Source organism: Bombus impatiens, unplaced genomic scaffold (genome assembly GCF_000188095.3).
Source record: "Bombus impatiens unplaced genomic scaffold, BIMP_2.2 scf_0128, whole genome shotgun sequence".
In the NCBI taxonomy this organism is placed as follows: domain Eukaryota; kingdom Metazoa; phylum Arthropoda; class Insecta; order Hymenoptera; family Apidae; genus Bombus; species Bombus impatiens.
This window is the reverse complement of record NT_176547.1, coordinates 599,610-616,183: the sequence shown is the minus strand read 5'-3', so window position 1 is coordinate 616,183 and position 16,574 is coordinate 599,610. Positions and strand designations below refer to the sequence as shown.

General features: G+C 39.1%; 4 protein-coding genes across 8 annotated transcripts in view; 3 read left to right on the top strand and 1 right to left on the bottom strand.

The window, feature by feature from the left end:
* The first annotated feature begins 996 nt into the window (after window positions 1-996).
* On the top strand, window positions 997-3,850 carry LOC100741213. The gene is made up of 7 exons (XM_024365022.2): window positions 997-1,242; window positions 1,298-1,414; window positions 1,931-2,183; window positions 2,516-2,737; window positions 2,823-3,006; window positions 3,096-3,207; window positions 3,688-3,850. Exons 1-7 carry the CDS (start codon window positions 1,173-1,175, stop codon window positions 3,714-3,716), a joined length of 987 nt encoding a protein of 328 aa, XP_024220790.1. The 5' UTR covers window positions 997-1,172; the 3' UTR covers window positions 3,717-3,850.
* A 1,152-nt stretch (window positions 3,851-5,002) lies between these two features.
* LOC100749902 (ras-related and estrogen-regulated growth inhibitor) lies at window positions 5,003-11,267 on the top strand. Of its 3 annotated transcripts, XM_003486595.4 has the most exons (6): window positions 5,037-5,513; window positions 6,932-7,045; window positions 9,859-9,915; window positions 10,486-10,559; window positions 10,671-10,937; window positions 11,019-11,267. In XM_003486595.4, exons 2-6 carry the CDS (start codon window positions 6,949-6,951, stop codon window positions 11,172-11,174), a joined length of 651 nt encoding a protein of 216 aa, XP_003486643.1. In that variant the 5' UTR covers window positions 5,037-5,513; window positions 6,932-6,948; the 3' UTR covers window positions 11,175-11,267. The 3 variants fall into 3 exon arrangements, with proteins under 3 accessions (XP_024220791.1, XP_033174728.1, XP_003486643.1); XM_024365023.2 differs by lacking the exon at window positions 9,859-9,915 and having other exon boundaries at window positions 5,003-5,517; XM_033318837.1 differs by lacking the exon at window positions 9,859-9,915 and having other exon boundaries at window positions 5,029-5,513.
* A 324-nt stretch (window positions 11,268-11,591) lies between these two features.
* LOC100749785 (general transcription factor IIE subunit 2) lies at window positions 11,592-14,198 on the bottom strand. Of its 2 annotated transcripts, XR_004461013.1 has the most exons (5): window positions 13,989-14,198; window positions 13,445-13,709; window positions 12,444-12,653; window positions 11,814-12,330; window positions 11,592-11,737 (listed from the first exon to the last, which is right to left on the bottom strand). XR_004461013.1 is itself a non-coding variant. In XM_003486594.4 (4 exons), the coding sequence occupies exons 1-4, from the start codon at window positions 14,048-14,050 to the stop codon at window positions 12,010-12,012; spliced, it is 858 nt and encodes a 285-aa protein (XP_003486642.1). In that variant the 5' UTR covers window positions 14,051-14,198; the 3' UTR covers window positions 11,777-12,009. The 2 variants fall into 2 exon arrangements, 1 of the variants encoding a protein (XP_003486642.1); XM_003486594.4 differs by lacking the exon at window positions 11,592-11,737 and having other exon boundaries at window positions 11,777-12,330.
* A 2,219-nt stretch (window positions 14,199-16,417) lies between these two features.
* LOC100749550 (glutamate receptor 1) overlaps window positions 16,418-16,574 on the top strand; it is a 339,260-nt gene continuing 339,103 nt past the window's right edge. For both annotated transcript variants that reach the window (XM_033318839.1, XM_033318838.1), the window contains exon 1: window positions 16,418-16,566. In XM_033318839.1, the coding sequence (XP_033174730.1) occupies window positions 16,529-16,566 (38 nt within the window). In that variant the 5' untranslated portion in view covers window positions 16,418-16,528. The remainder of the gene's footprint in view (window positions 16,567-16,574) is intronic.

The following is a 16,574-nucleotide window of genomic DNA, read 5'->3' as shown; positions in this document are numbered from 1 at the left end:
TCTAAGAAATTATTTTCGTTCACGAATTCCGGATAATCGTTACATATTATCGATTTACTATTATTTTCTTCTTCGATAATATCGTTCCTTCTATTCTGATCCTTCTTTCTTACTTACCATTTTTAAAAGATAACGGAAGAGATAAAACGTAAGAAACTCCAGGAATTACGTGTGCGTTTCTACTTATTTCAGGCAAAATTAGTACTCGTTCGACGATCGTTGTCTCGTGAAGAGTTAAATCATCGCTTGTCTTATTACGTGCTGGCATGTCGCTTTTGGTTTGCTTCGTTGCGTCGCATGACGCATCGATCTGTCGTACCACACCGTAGCATATCTCAGTCCTTAATGTAATTTTCAGATCAACAACATAGTACGAGTTTGTTTTACCGATAATACGACGCGTCAAGTGTATTCGTTTCTCGCTAATGTGACATTACCTCAATTTTCTTTTCATTCGATCCAAGTCATTGGAAGATAAGTGTCTCATATAAGTTTCTTAGATCATAAGTTTTACATGGCGTTACACGAGGAAAGAAAGGAGAAAATTACGCTGAATAACCAACGTGTGAATATTATACGCTTTAATTCGATGTAAAAGCTACTTACGTTTCGTATGTGTCTGTTATAGCCGTGCCGATTCTACTTACAACGCTCTTCGTCTTCGTATTTTTTTTTTTTTTTTTTTTTTGTCGTTATTCACATGATCGAAGTGAAATTCGTTTCCTGATAATTCGCCTGGGGGCGAACGTCGCGTCAAAGAGGCTCGTTGCCATCTTCCGTCGTGACTTTGTTCTTTCTGAAAAATCATGGCGATTCCCACGTAAATCGAAGATCGGATATCGGCCAACGAACGGCGAACCGGCAGTCCGGTTTTTAGAGATGAAACTGTTGGCGGTGCTTGGCGCGCTCGTGATACAGTGCGCCGCGACAAAATCATGGAACAGCGACAGTAAGTTTTTTTTTTTTTTTTTTTTTTTTTTTGTCGTTATTCACATGATCGAAGTGAAATTCGTTTCCTGATAATTCGCCTGGGGGCGAACGTCGCGTCAAAGAGGCTCGTTGCCATCTTCCGTCGTGACTTTGTTCTTTCTGAAAAATCATGGCGATTCCCACGTAAATCGAAGATCGGATATCGGCCAACGAACGGCGAACCGGCAGTCCGGTTTTTAGAGATGAAACTGTTGGCGGTGCTTGGCGCGCTCGTGATACAGTGCGCCGCGACAAAATCATGGAACAGCGACAGTAAGTGAAAGCGTTTGGTTCGATGATCGAAGTCACTTTCTTCTTTGCCCGTCAGATTATTCAGAGGAGACGTTCTTCGTGTTTGCCTGGATCGGTTACCTGAAACGTTTCTCTCTGATTGTGCTGATGCTGTCTGGTGTAGTTCTCTACTATATCCCGGAATCGCGACCGCGTAAGTAAGAAAACAAGTTTAAAGTGAAACGGAAGCTGGATGAAAGATTTATCTCCAGAAGCTCGACGATAATTTTATCTATTCCGATAAATCACTGTCACGCAGAATTCTAACGTGAAATCAGATGTCTATTTGTAAAGAGCGGTGGTCTTCGTTCAACGAATTACACTCGAGATAGACCAGAATCGTATTTAACGAATACGACAAAAAAAAAAAAAAAAACGCTATGCAAGAAATTATACAAAATATTACAGTTAACGAATTACTCGCGTCAAGACTATATTTTTTAGCAATAGAAAGATAACTCACATCTTTCGATTGACAGGATCGTGTACATATTTTTAGTCGTATGCGTTATACTGGATTTGAGAGTAAATTCAGCGATACGTATGTGTGTAGATATAGTAATGCCAGAAGTGTTTTAGTATTTAAAGCCTACATATACGTAAACATTTACTCTGAAGTTTAAACGACTTCTTAGTAGATTTAAAAATTGTCAAAATATTTATATTTCAGACGCGCGCCGAATCTGCTACGCGTTGATCGATCTCACAGCGAATGGTTTGAAATCCGCTCTGAGTGCCCGGGAGAGTGAGTTCTTGTACGAGAAAATGAAATCCAAGTGCCATCGCGGCCGATACGAGCCATCGTCGGTCATAGAAAAGTATCTTTCGCAAGAAATTCAAGGTGACGACGAGACTTTCGAACGACTCCAAAGAAATTACGCCAAGAAGTCGAAAATCTTCTTCGACGCGGACGATGTATTAGGGTTAGTATATACAGGGTGGTTGGTAACTCTTGGTGCAAGCGAAAAGAGGGTGAAAAAATTATTTCTTTTTATTTTAATTTTTCCATCGAGACAACGATCTACAGTGAAAACAAAGCGTCAAACGAAAAATGTTTATTCTATATCTTCGACTTCTTTTTTCTCGTAGAATCGCCCCCTTTCCGCTTGTACCACTAGTTACCAACCACCCTGTATATAGAATTATTTTCCATCGTTTTACAAAACGAAAGAAAGTAATTACAAAGATACATTTCGCCAGAAAATAAATTCCTAACGATATGTTTATTCTAAATATGTTACTAAATACGTTATAGAGGCAAAGATAAGAAAAAAGGAAGCAAACTGTATAAAGACAATCGACTATCGCGTCAACGTCTTCGTAACGTGATTAAACACGAACCATCTATGGAAATCGCTAAACCTGTCTATTTTTACTCCGACAAGATGAACGATGGCCAAAAATACCTGAAAACGAACGTGTCTGGTTCGAAACACTCTAACGAGTCAACAATGGAGAACTACGCGCTTTTAATCAGGCAGGAGATACAATAAATCAGATCGAGCTTAACGATATAACGTTTGTCAAGTTATTTTATTTAATAATAAATTTATTCGTCACAGCGGCAGTCCACAGCAACTGGCAATTTTCGATGAAAAATACGAAAAGGATGACATGGTGATCGTTGAAGATCCTTACGTGAGAGTGGATTACAGGGAATGTGGTACATCCACCGATAAACTATCGTCGAAAGCTGAAGCTTCGAGTTCGGAACAAGAGGGACCTACCAGAGATCATAACGAGCAGGTAATAGACTTGGTAATACGAAACACTTAGAAATTTCGCGTTTCTACGGAAGACGTAACAGATCGATTGACAAATTTTCATAAATATAGGAAATAGAAACGTACGTGAAAGAAGTTGAATTTAATTCGACGTCGGAAGGCAATGGTTCACGGTACTCTGTTGATAAATCGTTGTATCGAACAAGCCAATATCAGTGCGGCGGTGAGTGTTGCGGGAGCAACGGGTGCTCCATATCGTCAGCAAACTTGAGTAACAGAGCAAACGTTACATCCAACTCGTCGGTTGATGCAAAGAATGCTTTAAAGTAAATGACACACCGTACAACGTGACAAATGTTAATGGGAATATCGTAATTCCATAAAGCGTCGTTTAAGATCGTCTCGAAGCATGGTGACTCCGAAACTGCAGAAAAAGATCGAAGACAGCACGGAACACTTGTATACGGTCGATTATACGAACTATAATTACGTAGGCGAACGTCCTATGAAGCAAATCAATTCGAATAATAATCGCAAAGTAGATTTTCGCAGAGAACACGTAAATGGCTACGAAGTAGGTATACGAGTAATCGATTGTTTCTATAATAAATAAACTACCCTATCTATAATAAATATTGGCAGTGTTTTGAGAACATTTTCTATTTTACTATTAGTAACTTTGTATTTTGTTTGCGTTTGTCAGAAACACGAAGGAAATGGACGCTCGCATGAAAATATAGCAAACACTCGAAGAAAAAAGCCTAGAAACGAATCGACACAGTTCCGTTCTAACGACGGTTTTTATCTCACCGATCGAGGAGGGGAAGCGGACGATGAAAATTCTCAACATGGAGAACGAGTGACTAGGAAGCACGATCTCGATGAGAAACCTCAAAGAGAAAATCCCTTGTGCGAAAAATGTTCGAACGACTCCGAAGTCTTCGATTACTACAATGACATTTACATGGAACCAAACTTAAATAGTAGGTTCAAGTACTTTTCTCTTGAGTTGTTACGACTGAGAAATATAAGTTACTTGACCTTTATGTTGCGAAATTGCCGTATAGATTTCTATTTCTACTTTCGAGATACGTGTATCAATTTCAGAACAGAAAAGAATTTTCCAATTCCTTTTTATCGTATTGCTCTTTTGCACTTTTTATATGACTAGCCAATATCGTCAATTTTCCTAGTGAAAGAGAATAAATTTTGAGAGAACGTGAATTAAAATCGAATTCTACGATAAATCACATTTATATCAGCGTCTGAACATGATCGAATATCGCGGCATAAAAGCTACGAATGGAAAAAGGGATAGTAAGAATAGACGATATAAAGGTATTCCGCGATGAATAAATTCGATGAACCAAATTATTTTAATGATTCAGATCAATTTAAGCCAGCTCTGCTACGAGCAGTAAACTGGATCTTCGGCGGTTGTCCGGAAGCTACGAGAAGAACGGCTTTGGAGCGTGACAAGGTCGGAAAGGAAGAGAGCCAAGGGTTAACCGACGAGTGGCTCCTCTAGCCAAGGACGTTAAACCTGTCGTCGTGTGAAACTCAGACCGTCGGCAAAACCGATACTCTGCCGCATCGAATAATCGCAATCTCGTTAATAAGCACATCGCGATCGCTCGATTTACGAACGATCGTAGAAATATCGTTTCTTCGTCGTGAAACCGCAATAAATTCGAAATATCGTTTCTTCGTTTATTTGTCTTATCTCGAACAGACGCGAAGTGCATAGCGTATGCTCGAAATAATAACCAAAGGATCGTTCTGTTCCACGAACTCGTCGATTTACAAACAGATTTTCGTTCGATTCCCACGACGCATCCGGAAGTGGTCGGTCGTGAAAATATCTCGTCGACTCATTTTACGAGACTGACCGTGGCACGTTCGTTAAGTCAATATTTATCACGATGCAGCGCCAATTGGTAAGCGAATCGTCGAACGTACAGAAAGCGGGCGAGTTTTTGAAACGCAAAACTTGCCGTTGGTGCGCGCTCTGGCTGCTGCCGGAAGTGGATATCGGTGCGTATATACGTGGCTTAAGAGCAATAAAGGAGGCCCGGACTCACGAGTCGCTAAAAGAGAATGGGGAGAGACAGTCGCGCGGAGACCAAGAAGCGCGTCGGATCACGCAACGGAACCGCGAAATTGTCAGGAAGCACGTGACTCGCTCGATATATGTACGTACAACGATACATTCGATCGAACGTTCCGTTTTTCTTGTCGTTTCGAGAACGCGTGGATTTTCCAATATCGATCCCTTCCGCCCTGTTTCGCGCGATTAACCGTACCTCTACTCCCTTCGCAACATCGTCTACGAAAAGGAAACTTCCAACGACTCGGATAGTAGGGACGAAAGTATCGTCGTGAGTTCACGTGCACGCTCGGCTCCTTTTTCCCTTCCGTTTAATACAAGAGCTCCAAGAGGGTCCGCGATGTCTGCCTGTCGTACGAGTTGATAGAAAGTGCGGCGAGGAATGCTGAAGGAACGGTACATCGGTGTGTTCTAGGCGACTGGTAAGTAAGTATGCGATGAAATAAAAATAACGCGGAGTTTTTAATAGTACGAGATATTGAAAGACGCGTGCAATACGATCGACCGATATCTTCATTTTTCATATGAAAATTATCTCCCTCTGCGTAATTCAAAAAAGAAGAAAAAAGAAAAACGAAGAAAAGAACGATCGAGGAGCTCGGAGCTAAAATTGGTAAAATTTGATGAAATTTCTAACTCGAAGGAACCGTGTATAATATTAAACTTTAATACGAGAAGCTCCGTATATTTCCAAATATCGAAAAATCTCACTGCTATTATGAAAGAACGTTATTACCATTTTTCTTTCCAACAAGTACGCGTCTTATTTATATCGTAGTTTCCCGTATTCGTTTCATCTTTGGAAAGACGTATCCCGATTACTTGTCCACTGAGCTCGTCAATTATAAAAGGAAACATACGATAATTTATAAATATATACAGAAGTAAGAAATCTAAATATAAATTGTCTTAATCTTAATGTATGATAAATCGTTTATCAGGCGTTCAGGCGCACGATACGTGACCAAAACACGGTCATGTCTAAGCCAGCGAACTGGTTGATCCGTAACGAGACTTACGTGCCGCGGTGGTACATTGTTAGACGCCGGAGTAAATTCCTTGAATTCCACGGGACATGTGCGAACTGTTCTATTAATGTACCCATCGTCTCTTCCCTTCTCTTTCCAGACGACGACGTCCGTACACGCACCTCGATTCCCGCTCTTTCCATCGCGTTCGTTTCTCCTTTCTTCCATCGCACCCCTCTTCCTCTTCTTTCACCCGTAGTCGACGGAACAGGAGAGCACGGCGTATTTAAACTTTCGTTCGAAGGGGAACACGAGGCGAATGCCTCGGCCGATCGTCGCAGATGGTGCCGTTTTGATTTCGATGAAAGAGACACGGGACACCCGGTAAATGGAACCGCGTGTACTATATCCGAGAACGTCCACCGGAGTCTTAAGATCGGAATGTACAAATTAGTGATGGGTAAACGAGAGTAAACAGTAATTTCGTCCCAGAAACATCGAAACTATCCTCCAATTTCTTCTCCGTATCTATCTTCGCGATTAAATTTGTTTATTCGTTGACAGCGGACTGGTATTATTAACCGTTCGTAAGCGAATTTACGAACTTGGACTGCGTGTTTTCCTTGGCAGACGGAATCCTCGTATACGGACTCACCTGTGCCGGTATTCGAATGTCTTATACGAAATTCAAAGGTGTTATCGACATGGAAACCAGCCAAGGAAAGATGTAATCGCGACAAATTTTTGCTTGGTCGCTGGCCACGCACACGCGATCTCGCGTCACGGAAACGCGCCCTGTCTGTTCCGCTCGTCCGCGACGCTTCTTCTGTCTTGCAATCACGCGCTACATGGTTTTGTTACACTTTGTGCAGTGACAAATGCGCGGAGTATGACGTCAAATGCGATTAGAGGTATTCGGAGGAAGAAGAGTTCGCTATGCGAGGTAAAGGTGGCCGTGATTGGAGCGCCTGGAGTTGGAAAAAGCGGTGGGTACAACCTTTATCACTAAACTGCGGATATTCGTACAGATTCATATTTTTATAAACGCGATCAAAGGAACGAAATTTTTGCAGAAATTTGTTTCAACTACTGGAAATTATAATAAAAGCGATACTCTGAATATCTCACATATTTTTGCGTATTACGCGCATTCTAGCAATCTCAAATTTCTCACGAATGCATAAAAATGCATAGTTTACTTGTTGTTTTACATTCATACTACATTCAGAAATATTCGCGCCGAGATCCGGCATTGTGTTCTGCTTGAGATCGAGAAATGGTCTACAACAATCGACGTTATTTATACTAATAGTTGTTCTGATACATTTGAATACGTTTTGCTATACCAGATGCCAAGTTTCGCTGGGATAGTTATGTAAAATCCGCTTTTACTTTTAGCACTGTTACTTCGTTTTCATCGGCTGGCGTGTTAGAATTCGACCGCTTTCCTCGCATTTTCACTCGACTCGCTTTCAACGCGGGCACGCTAACACACGCGGTAGCGCTTAATTTTACTATAATGGTAACGGGCGTGACATTAACCGTAATCCTTTGCATACAGCACCATGCAGGAGCGCAATTAGAAAGTGTTACATTAAATAGATCGTAAGGATATCCCAAGGAAGGAGCTGTTTCTCCACGTTTTCCTGCGATGCATTTATACTATTGTTACGTTGATTGTCTTCCCTTGACTTTTTGCCTTGCAATACCGAATCACACTTATGGCATGAATTATCGATTAAATTCGACGAAAGCGAGATTTACCATCGTATCGAAGATCAATTTCAACTCTGATGCTACTTCGAATTACAAGATTGTAAATTACTAGATACGGACGTTCAGCACTGAATGTCTTTTAGACTTTGAGAAAAATTTGTTTTTGTCAATTATTAATGTAGATTAACGTAGAGAATAATATAACAATGGAGACATATTTTCTGATATTTTTGTAAATGTTATGCAACGCACTAAAACACGAAGCCAATTTATTTCTTAATTAATTAATAATTTGTAACGTTAAGTACGAGTGGGTTAAAACAGAGAATAATCAACTAATGTGGAAACGTATTGATTTGCCTGTTTTATACTTGTTAATAGAAATAGATCTTTCTTCGCGAGATAAAGTAATTATCCGCTAGGAATTAAATTATTTTCATTAATATTCGTATAAAAACGACCGCTGAAAAGTATCTCAAGTACGATTGATTTAAGTACAAGTGCATGCGTCGCATATATCCACGCGTTAGGTGTGTTTGTGTGCGTATGATAAACGTGGTTGGGACCCTGAAAGGAGCCAACCGCGTGTATTTTTGGTAATGGCACGTGTAAAGCATAGGTGAGTACATAATTGGTTGGGCCCCAGCAACTGTACATTTCAAACTGACCGCAAACCACACTCGCGTTCTATTTATAAAGTTTTATTTCAAAATTTCCTTGAATCGCGTTTTATAAACGATTAAACCGCCCTGTCAATTCCTCGCGAATAAACGAGAGACCAATGGTTTGTATATCTCGAAACAACGATGTATGCTGTTTTCCCATACGATGTATACTTTCCATCGCATATACGTATTTTTAACTCGGCAAATAATTGCTCGGTTCGTTGAAAGACAGGGAACAAAGGCGATTCGTATAACGGAGTTGATCCGTGCAGAAAATTGGCACGAATAACCGGCGAACTTTTAATGATCCACACGAGGGAAAGCGCCGAAACGATGTTGGTCTAAGGACTCGAACGTAAATACACGGATTAGCAATAAATTTGTTTTTCACGAAATGTTCAGGTGGTTCTGTCAATCATGAAATAAAGCACACCGCAGAATCTTGGGTGAACGTTCAGGAACGTCAGTCTGCGGTCAGTTTTGCCATTTTAGCTACCTTTAAAACTCGAGTATTCTGTATGAAAAAATCAACGTTTCGGTTTTCACACTTTTCACGAATCAATGTTTCATCTCTGTAAATAAAAATTCCTCGCAACGCTATCAAAAATTGATAAATCCATTCGATTGCTGGCTAGCCGACTCCAATTCGACCGCATTGTCTCAAGTTTGCTCGAAGGAAACTTGTTCGCGGCGCTTATAAAACAGGTCACTTTTCATTGAACTTAAGACGAAACACACCATGGTGACGTTTAACGCGTGTACAAGGTTTTGTGGCGCCGTGGCAGGTTCGAGTTCGAGGTAAAAATAGTGTGGTGTGCCTCGAAGCGGGTCACTAGGCTGTAGCTCTCGTTTCTCTCGATTGAATCACGATATGTCGGAACGCGTGCATCGTATCGAGCAAGATCGCGTACGTTCTCACAATATCAGGTGGAAAATGATTTCGACTGATCCAAAATGGAGGAAAGTCTGCAAATTCGGTTGTCTGCATTTCCTATAAATCAAATATAAAATCAATAACAGAATATGGCGTACTACATTCTTCTTTTGTAAACAAAAAACAATTACTTTACATTTAGAACAATTTTTATACGTCAGACAACAGAGGAATCGACGTAAATAGGACGCACGATGAAAGAAAGCATAGGTTGACAACTTTCTAACAAGCGTGTGCATGGAATTTGTATTGATGACATTTGTATTGATTTGTATTAATGGCGATCTAATAAGTGTCACGCTCGTGGATAAGCACGATAATAAAGAAAAGTTATACAGATACTAATAGAAACAGAATCGAACGCGACTACTACTGTGTGTTTTAACAAATAATTACACAGAGTGAATCACGAACATTTCTAGATTACGTAGAACAATAACGTTTCAACAACGTTTCAACAACGTGTATTGTTCTTAAATTCCAGCATTGACAGTGCGGTTTCTAACAAGGAGATACATCGGGGAATATGATCACCAGTCGGGTAAGGAACATCTCGATTTACGAACTCGTGGCCAATAAGATGCGGTTACTCGATGCGGTATAAATTACGATGAAATGTGAATAGAGTGGACAATAGACCGATGAATTTTTTTGAAAAATTGCCAACAACCGGCGTGGCACCTCAGGGACCGCCTATACTCTCCCTGCGCGTATCTCGGTCCGCGTCTGATCTAAATTTATCGAAAACGAATTTGACACTAGACAGGACTGGTACTAATGCGAGGTTGATACTCGAACAAAACTTGTTTTTTTGTACAAATACAGACACGCGGACAGGATGAGCAAGCAGCTTCTCTGCGAGCACGTGTTCCCACCGAGATCTAAAACTAGACTGGGCTGGAAAGATCTACTTAACGATCGCGATAGATACCTGATCTTTCTGTTGCAACGCGTTCTCGTGGAGAAAATTTATTACACAATTTTTCCGTTGCCGCATCGAGGATGCTGATCGTTTCGAATCGTTTAACATTTATCGACACAAGTTACGATTCGCATTAAAAGAATCTTCCGATCGTTTTTTTCATTCTTGTCTTTTCTTCTTTTTTTTCAGAAAACAGATATAAACACGAAGTGTTGGTCGACGGTGAACCGATCCTTTTCGAAATTTTGGACACCTGCCCGAAGGTAACGTATTTATCGATGATCGTAATGATCTATGTACATTTGCCGAGACGATTTCATTCATGGTCGAAAGCAAATCAAATTCTTTCATGCTTTTCTTGCGTCCTGTTACAGAGCGAAGATGAATTACCTTCCACGGAAACTGTACAGTGGGCGGATGGATTACTTTTAGTCTATTCGATAACCGACAGGGGTTCTTTCAATTTCGTGAGAAAGGCGAAGGAAACGCTGGCGGTGGTTGATCCCGAAGCCACGATGCCCCTCGCTTTGGTCGGAAACAAAGCCGACATGGTTCATTTGCGGCAAGTTAGCACCGAAGAGGGAGAAATACTTGCGAAAGATTTTGAATGTTGGTTCAGTGAAGTGTCTGCCGCGGAACAGGTATGCTTCTAATCTTATTATTAGTTAGAAACAAAGTTTCGTACATAAATTTTATTACCGAAGTGTAATATGGTTTCTTAGGTCACACAAGTTGCTGAATCTTTCCATGAACTGTGTCGAGAAGTTCTGGCAGCTAGAAGAAGGAATAAGCAATCTTTACTGGATAGAATGCTTGGTAGCAAAGCGACGCGTGCTTATTCACGAGGTAAAAGTGACTCGGCGCTTCCAAAAGATTAATACACGTGTAAAACCAGTTCATATCTACACACACACATATATATATATATATTTATATATTATATATATATATAATATATATAATAATATATATAAGTATATATATATATATATTTATATATATATCGTTTTATAAAATTTATATATATGTAAATTTTATAAAAGAAATGTTTAAAAAAAATTTATAATACAATCTTACGAATCAAAACTGAATGATACATAGCTTATCTATATATGTGTACTTGTTATTGAAAGTTTAATTACCAAAGATTTATGTAACATCGTGTAATGTTTTTTGACTTATATATATTATGTAAATCATATACAATACGTAAAGTTTAGAAGTTTCATATTATAATTTTGTCAACATGTAATGTAAGCAGTTTTTTAATATACTCCCGTGTTTTTTAATGGAAGAATTTATAGTTTTAATATCAATTAATGTATGTAAAAATTTGACGCAAGATATAAATATTTGAATCAAAATTTCACGTCCTATCTTGCTATAACATACATATGAAAATTGTATCTGTTCACTTTGTGAGGCTGATTACAAATGTAACCTACATGAGAATAGATTAGATAGATATGGAAACATGTAATATATATATAATTGATCTATATTTATTTTGTACTTACAATGAAATTATGACAATAAATATTTCTTATTTATTATATCACTGTGATATGTAACGCTAACATGTTAACTCCAAAATAGACAATTTCTCTTACATAATGATCGTAAAAAGTTATGATAATAAAACATTCTTATCTCTCTTTTAACACTTAGGTCATAGATTTAGTCTCTTTACAAAGTTTCAGGATCATTTCGTATTTATTTCGTATCATCGTACGTTTCTAAAACATCTGCTAAATGTTCGTTGTCTCTTGGTTTTTTGAACTGTTTTCTCTTACTAACAGGTTTCTTTCGTTTAATCGGGGCTGGTTTTTTGGGGCCATGATCCTGCATAGATCGTATTCCTTGTTTCTCTAAGTATTCATCGATTTTTTGATCATCCATTGCATCGACTGCAACAGCCCTCCACAACTTTTGAAATTCATCGTCTATTGGAAACTGTGCTGTTTTATCATTATAAAATACAATCTTTTTCTTGTCCAAGGGTCTTGTTATAAATAATATCTCATTTTGTAAACTCTAAAATTATTAAGTTCCTATTAAAATTGCTGACAAAACTGTATACTGTATATACTGTATACTGTACTATATACTGTAATCAATTATATCGGTATCATCATGCTTCTACATACCTTTAAATGCTTATCACAGTGTGGCAGACTTTCTTGTATATCTTCTAATAGTATTCCGCCAAGACCTTTTAAATCTTGTTGTTTTAATAATCTCAATAAAGATTTTTTATCTTTAATTTTATACATAGCTTTGAATACAAATCTACCATCCGAAGTTACTTCTATCTTTGGGTTTTTAATGAGAGCTTCTGTTTGAAGCCATTGTTTTACCTAATGCAAGAATAGCATTGTATCTTTATATTTTCACAAATTGTTTAACACGTTGACTGCCACGACACGCGTATTCGAGTGTCAGCAAAGATTCTGGTAGGGCCACGTAACCCATATTCGGGTGTCTATTATTTGACTACTTACGAAAGATCGTCATAGGTATTTGAAAAGATATTCCAGAGAACAAAGCTATTGAATTGTTATAGAATACGAAAATGGTTTATTAAAAAAATTATTTAGAATGTAAAACTTTAAAGCGTTCTATACATAGCTGAAGTTGATTGGGACAATTTGGACAATAAGTTGTTGTTTTCTTAAAATTCTTTTGTGTCTTTGTTCCATTCAACATCTTTTATTATGCTGACTCCGTCAAAGAGAAGGATTTTTTGTATTTTCAGACAACCATAATAATTTTGTACCTAATAATTCTCTAAATATTCTAATATTTATATTCTTCCTTGTTGCAATTTTGTAAACCGTCAAAGCGTTTACAACAGAAATTCCCAGAAGGAGTTGAACGCCAAGTTTTCTGTACCATTTGATTCCTTTTCTAATTGTGGTGACATAAGAAACCATTTGGTTAGAATAATCTATACCATACTTTCCTTCATTATATTCAACAACAGCTAGAGAGATCATTCTTGAGACCACCATTTGAGAGACCTGCATTACTAAAATATCGATGGGAGTACCTAGCAGAGAACGCTTAGTACTGCGGCACGCGTGGCTTTACGGAGATTTCATTGAAAACACGAGTGGCAGTCAACGTGTTAATGCATTATTAAACTTACCTTGGATCCAACATCTAATTGATTTGTTTCATCCAAGATTTCTTCTAACGTTAAAGGGTGATCATCTCCTTCTTGATGCCTAGCTTTCATATGCTTTACTATTTTGGCTAACACACCAAATTTATATTGCGTACTGCCAGACATGGTTTTGTAGTTAACCATGTCTAGTTTGGGTCCGCTAGACACGGAGGATAGTTTTGGCTTTTTTTTGAATGGCTCATCTCGTGTGGTATCTTTCTCCTGTTCCTTCTTTCTTTTCTCCACCCTATAAGAACAAAATTTATTGCCTACAATATTGAACCAAACAAACAAACAATATTCTATCAAATGGTGTATAAGTTATGTTTGAAATTTGTATCTATCTTTTTAATATCTTTTATCGTAATTTGTAATATCTTGCAATCTGCTTCGAATAATTCGTACATTTAAATTATTGCGTGAGCTTTACGACAAAATTTACGCAAATTCAATATTTGCTTTAAACATAACATATACTTTCTACAAAAGTTGAGGTTGGAAAAGAAAATTCACAGATAATACTCACGATGGTGTTGTAAGAGCTCTTTTCTTAAAGAGCTCTCGCTCTCTAAGCAATGCTGGATCCATTGTATTATAAAATTTCAATTGCACAAATGTCAAAATCTCAAATCTCCACTTTCCTTATGAACTATCACTTCCGTCACATTCTAAACGCATAATGAGTCATCTAACCATCTCATCATTCGTTCCATGTCCATAGCATGAAATGAAACTATACTGCACATGCGCGTATTTGCTTTCGATAAATCGCTCCATAATTTCGATTACTCGATAATTTCGTTTCAATAGTTCAAATATCGAAATATGGCCGCACGAATAAAATAAAATGTCACGGTGAAATGTGCGTGCAATCTGAAAAGTGAACAAAATAAACGAATATATTGGGGGGTCACTTGAAAGGTTTGTTCCAATTTACATTTCGATTCGATATACATTTACTGAACTATATATTAGGTGCCATATTGTCCCACAACTTTTCTCCATCTTTCACGCATCTTGAATATTCAATCCTTCCAGAACCTCTCAGGTTTTTCGGTAAAATACTTTTCAGTATGATCTTTCGTGTTGACGAAATTCCTTAAAAATTGGAACGAATTTTCCAGACAACCCAATATATATATAAATTGTGTGAATACAGTGAATTTAAGTAGACTTATCAGATCGCGGGGTTCCGAATTATTCAGTTTCGATAATAATTTCGATGAATATGATACGTATCCTTGTTCTTCTACTGTCTTCTTGAATTTTACTCACGCTATTTTTGTCTTTATCGAGACCTAACTGAACCGTCTACAATTCGTATATCAAATTCGACATCGATCGTCATAGTGAATTATGTTTTTACGATTTTTTTGCAAGTATGAACGTTTTACGTGCTATAAAGTGGACATAATTCGCCAAAGTATTTCCACGCTCTTTGACGCCTGCGACGTTTTGCGAGCGACACAGCCGGCTTCCTTCATTTCGCACTTTACGAACGTCGTGTCAAAAGGGCAAAGTAACCGCTGCTTTAAGAGCAGTTCCTTCCACGAGCTTAAAAAGAGCCGACAGAAAGAACATATTGTTCTCATTGCGAAAGGTACTAACTTTTATATGAAGCGAAAATCGACGTTTTCCTTTGTCACGTAACACCGTGTTATTTTTACGCTTGATATTTGAATCTTATAAAATATATCCTGTATAAAATCTTTCATAATATATTCTATATAAAATGCTCGATGCTCTTGTAGAGTAGCTATAATATATATATATTTATATATTTATTCAGATTTCATTCTGTTAGATGCGTCAGAAATTTCCCGCCAATTTTATAACCGCCATGTTTATATAAACGGGAGTAAAATTATCGGCAACGTCGAACAGCCAGCACTTATTTTTTTTTTTTTTTTTTGTAAAAGCGTAATTTGCATTCGTACAAAGACAGTAACTATCCCAAAAGCTATCGCAATCTAGTGCAGCGTAAACATTTCGCGGGCGTGGTGCAAGAAATCACAGTTAGTCTGTGGCGTGGCTGGATCGTAGCAATTGCGCGCAAACATCGTGATCGTGAACAGCGGTCGAGAGGAGGGGGAGGGCTGGTAGGAGTGGTAGCAAAACAATTCGTTCGGTAACATAAACATCATTCCGAGCAGATTCGTAGCGTGTCACGATGTTAACAGCCAGCACTTTTTTTTTTTTTTTTTTTTGTAAAAGCGTAATTTGCATTCGTACAAAGACAGTAACTATCCCAAAAGCTATCGCAATCTAGTGCAGCGTAAACATTTCGCGGGCGTGGTGCAAGAAATCACAGTTAGTCTGTGGCGTGGCTGGATCGTAGCAATTGCGCGCAAACATCGTGATCGTGAACAGCGGTCGAGAGGAGGGGGAGGGCTGGTAGGAGTGGTAGCAAAACAATTCGTTCGGTAACATAAACATCATTCCGAGCAGATTCGTAGCGTGTCACGATGTTTACATTCGATAACCCGTTCCATAACTTGTTATCACTTTCGCAGGAACGTTTGCCGTATTCCGTGTGTGTCCGCACGTTCCATCTTTTTTATTCGGTTCGTACGTACCGACAGAGCAACGTTGGCTCCTGCGCATCGGTATTCGTGATAGAAAGTAACAGGAAATGCCGTACGTAGGGAACGCGCGCGGTGCGCTAGGGTCGTAACATGCGCGTTAAGCGTGCGCTCCCGGTTCTCGCAGACGAATGATAGAGAAGGAGGGAAAAAGTAGTTACGGGAGTGAGAGGGTGAAAAGAGGGCGCGAGGTAGAGAGGGTGTAGAAAGGGGTTGGTTGGTGGAGATGGCACTGAGACCGGGATCTGTAGCAGGAGGAGAGCAGCAGAGGCCAGAGGAGGGAAGAAAGAGAGAGAAGACGAGGAGCGAAGGGTAGGGAAGAGAAGGGCGGTAGGGCTGGTTAAATGACGACTGGTCGTAGGCGCGGGGTGACGCGGGGGGGACACGAGAGCGTGGAAGAGAGGGATGCTGGGGCGGTTCAAGCGAGATCGAGTTCACGCCAAGTGGAGTACGGCAGTTTGTGTCAGACCACGGAGCACGGAAGATGCTCCCGGTTGTTTACGGAACGGGTGGACCACCCTCGTCGCGGC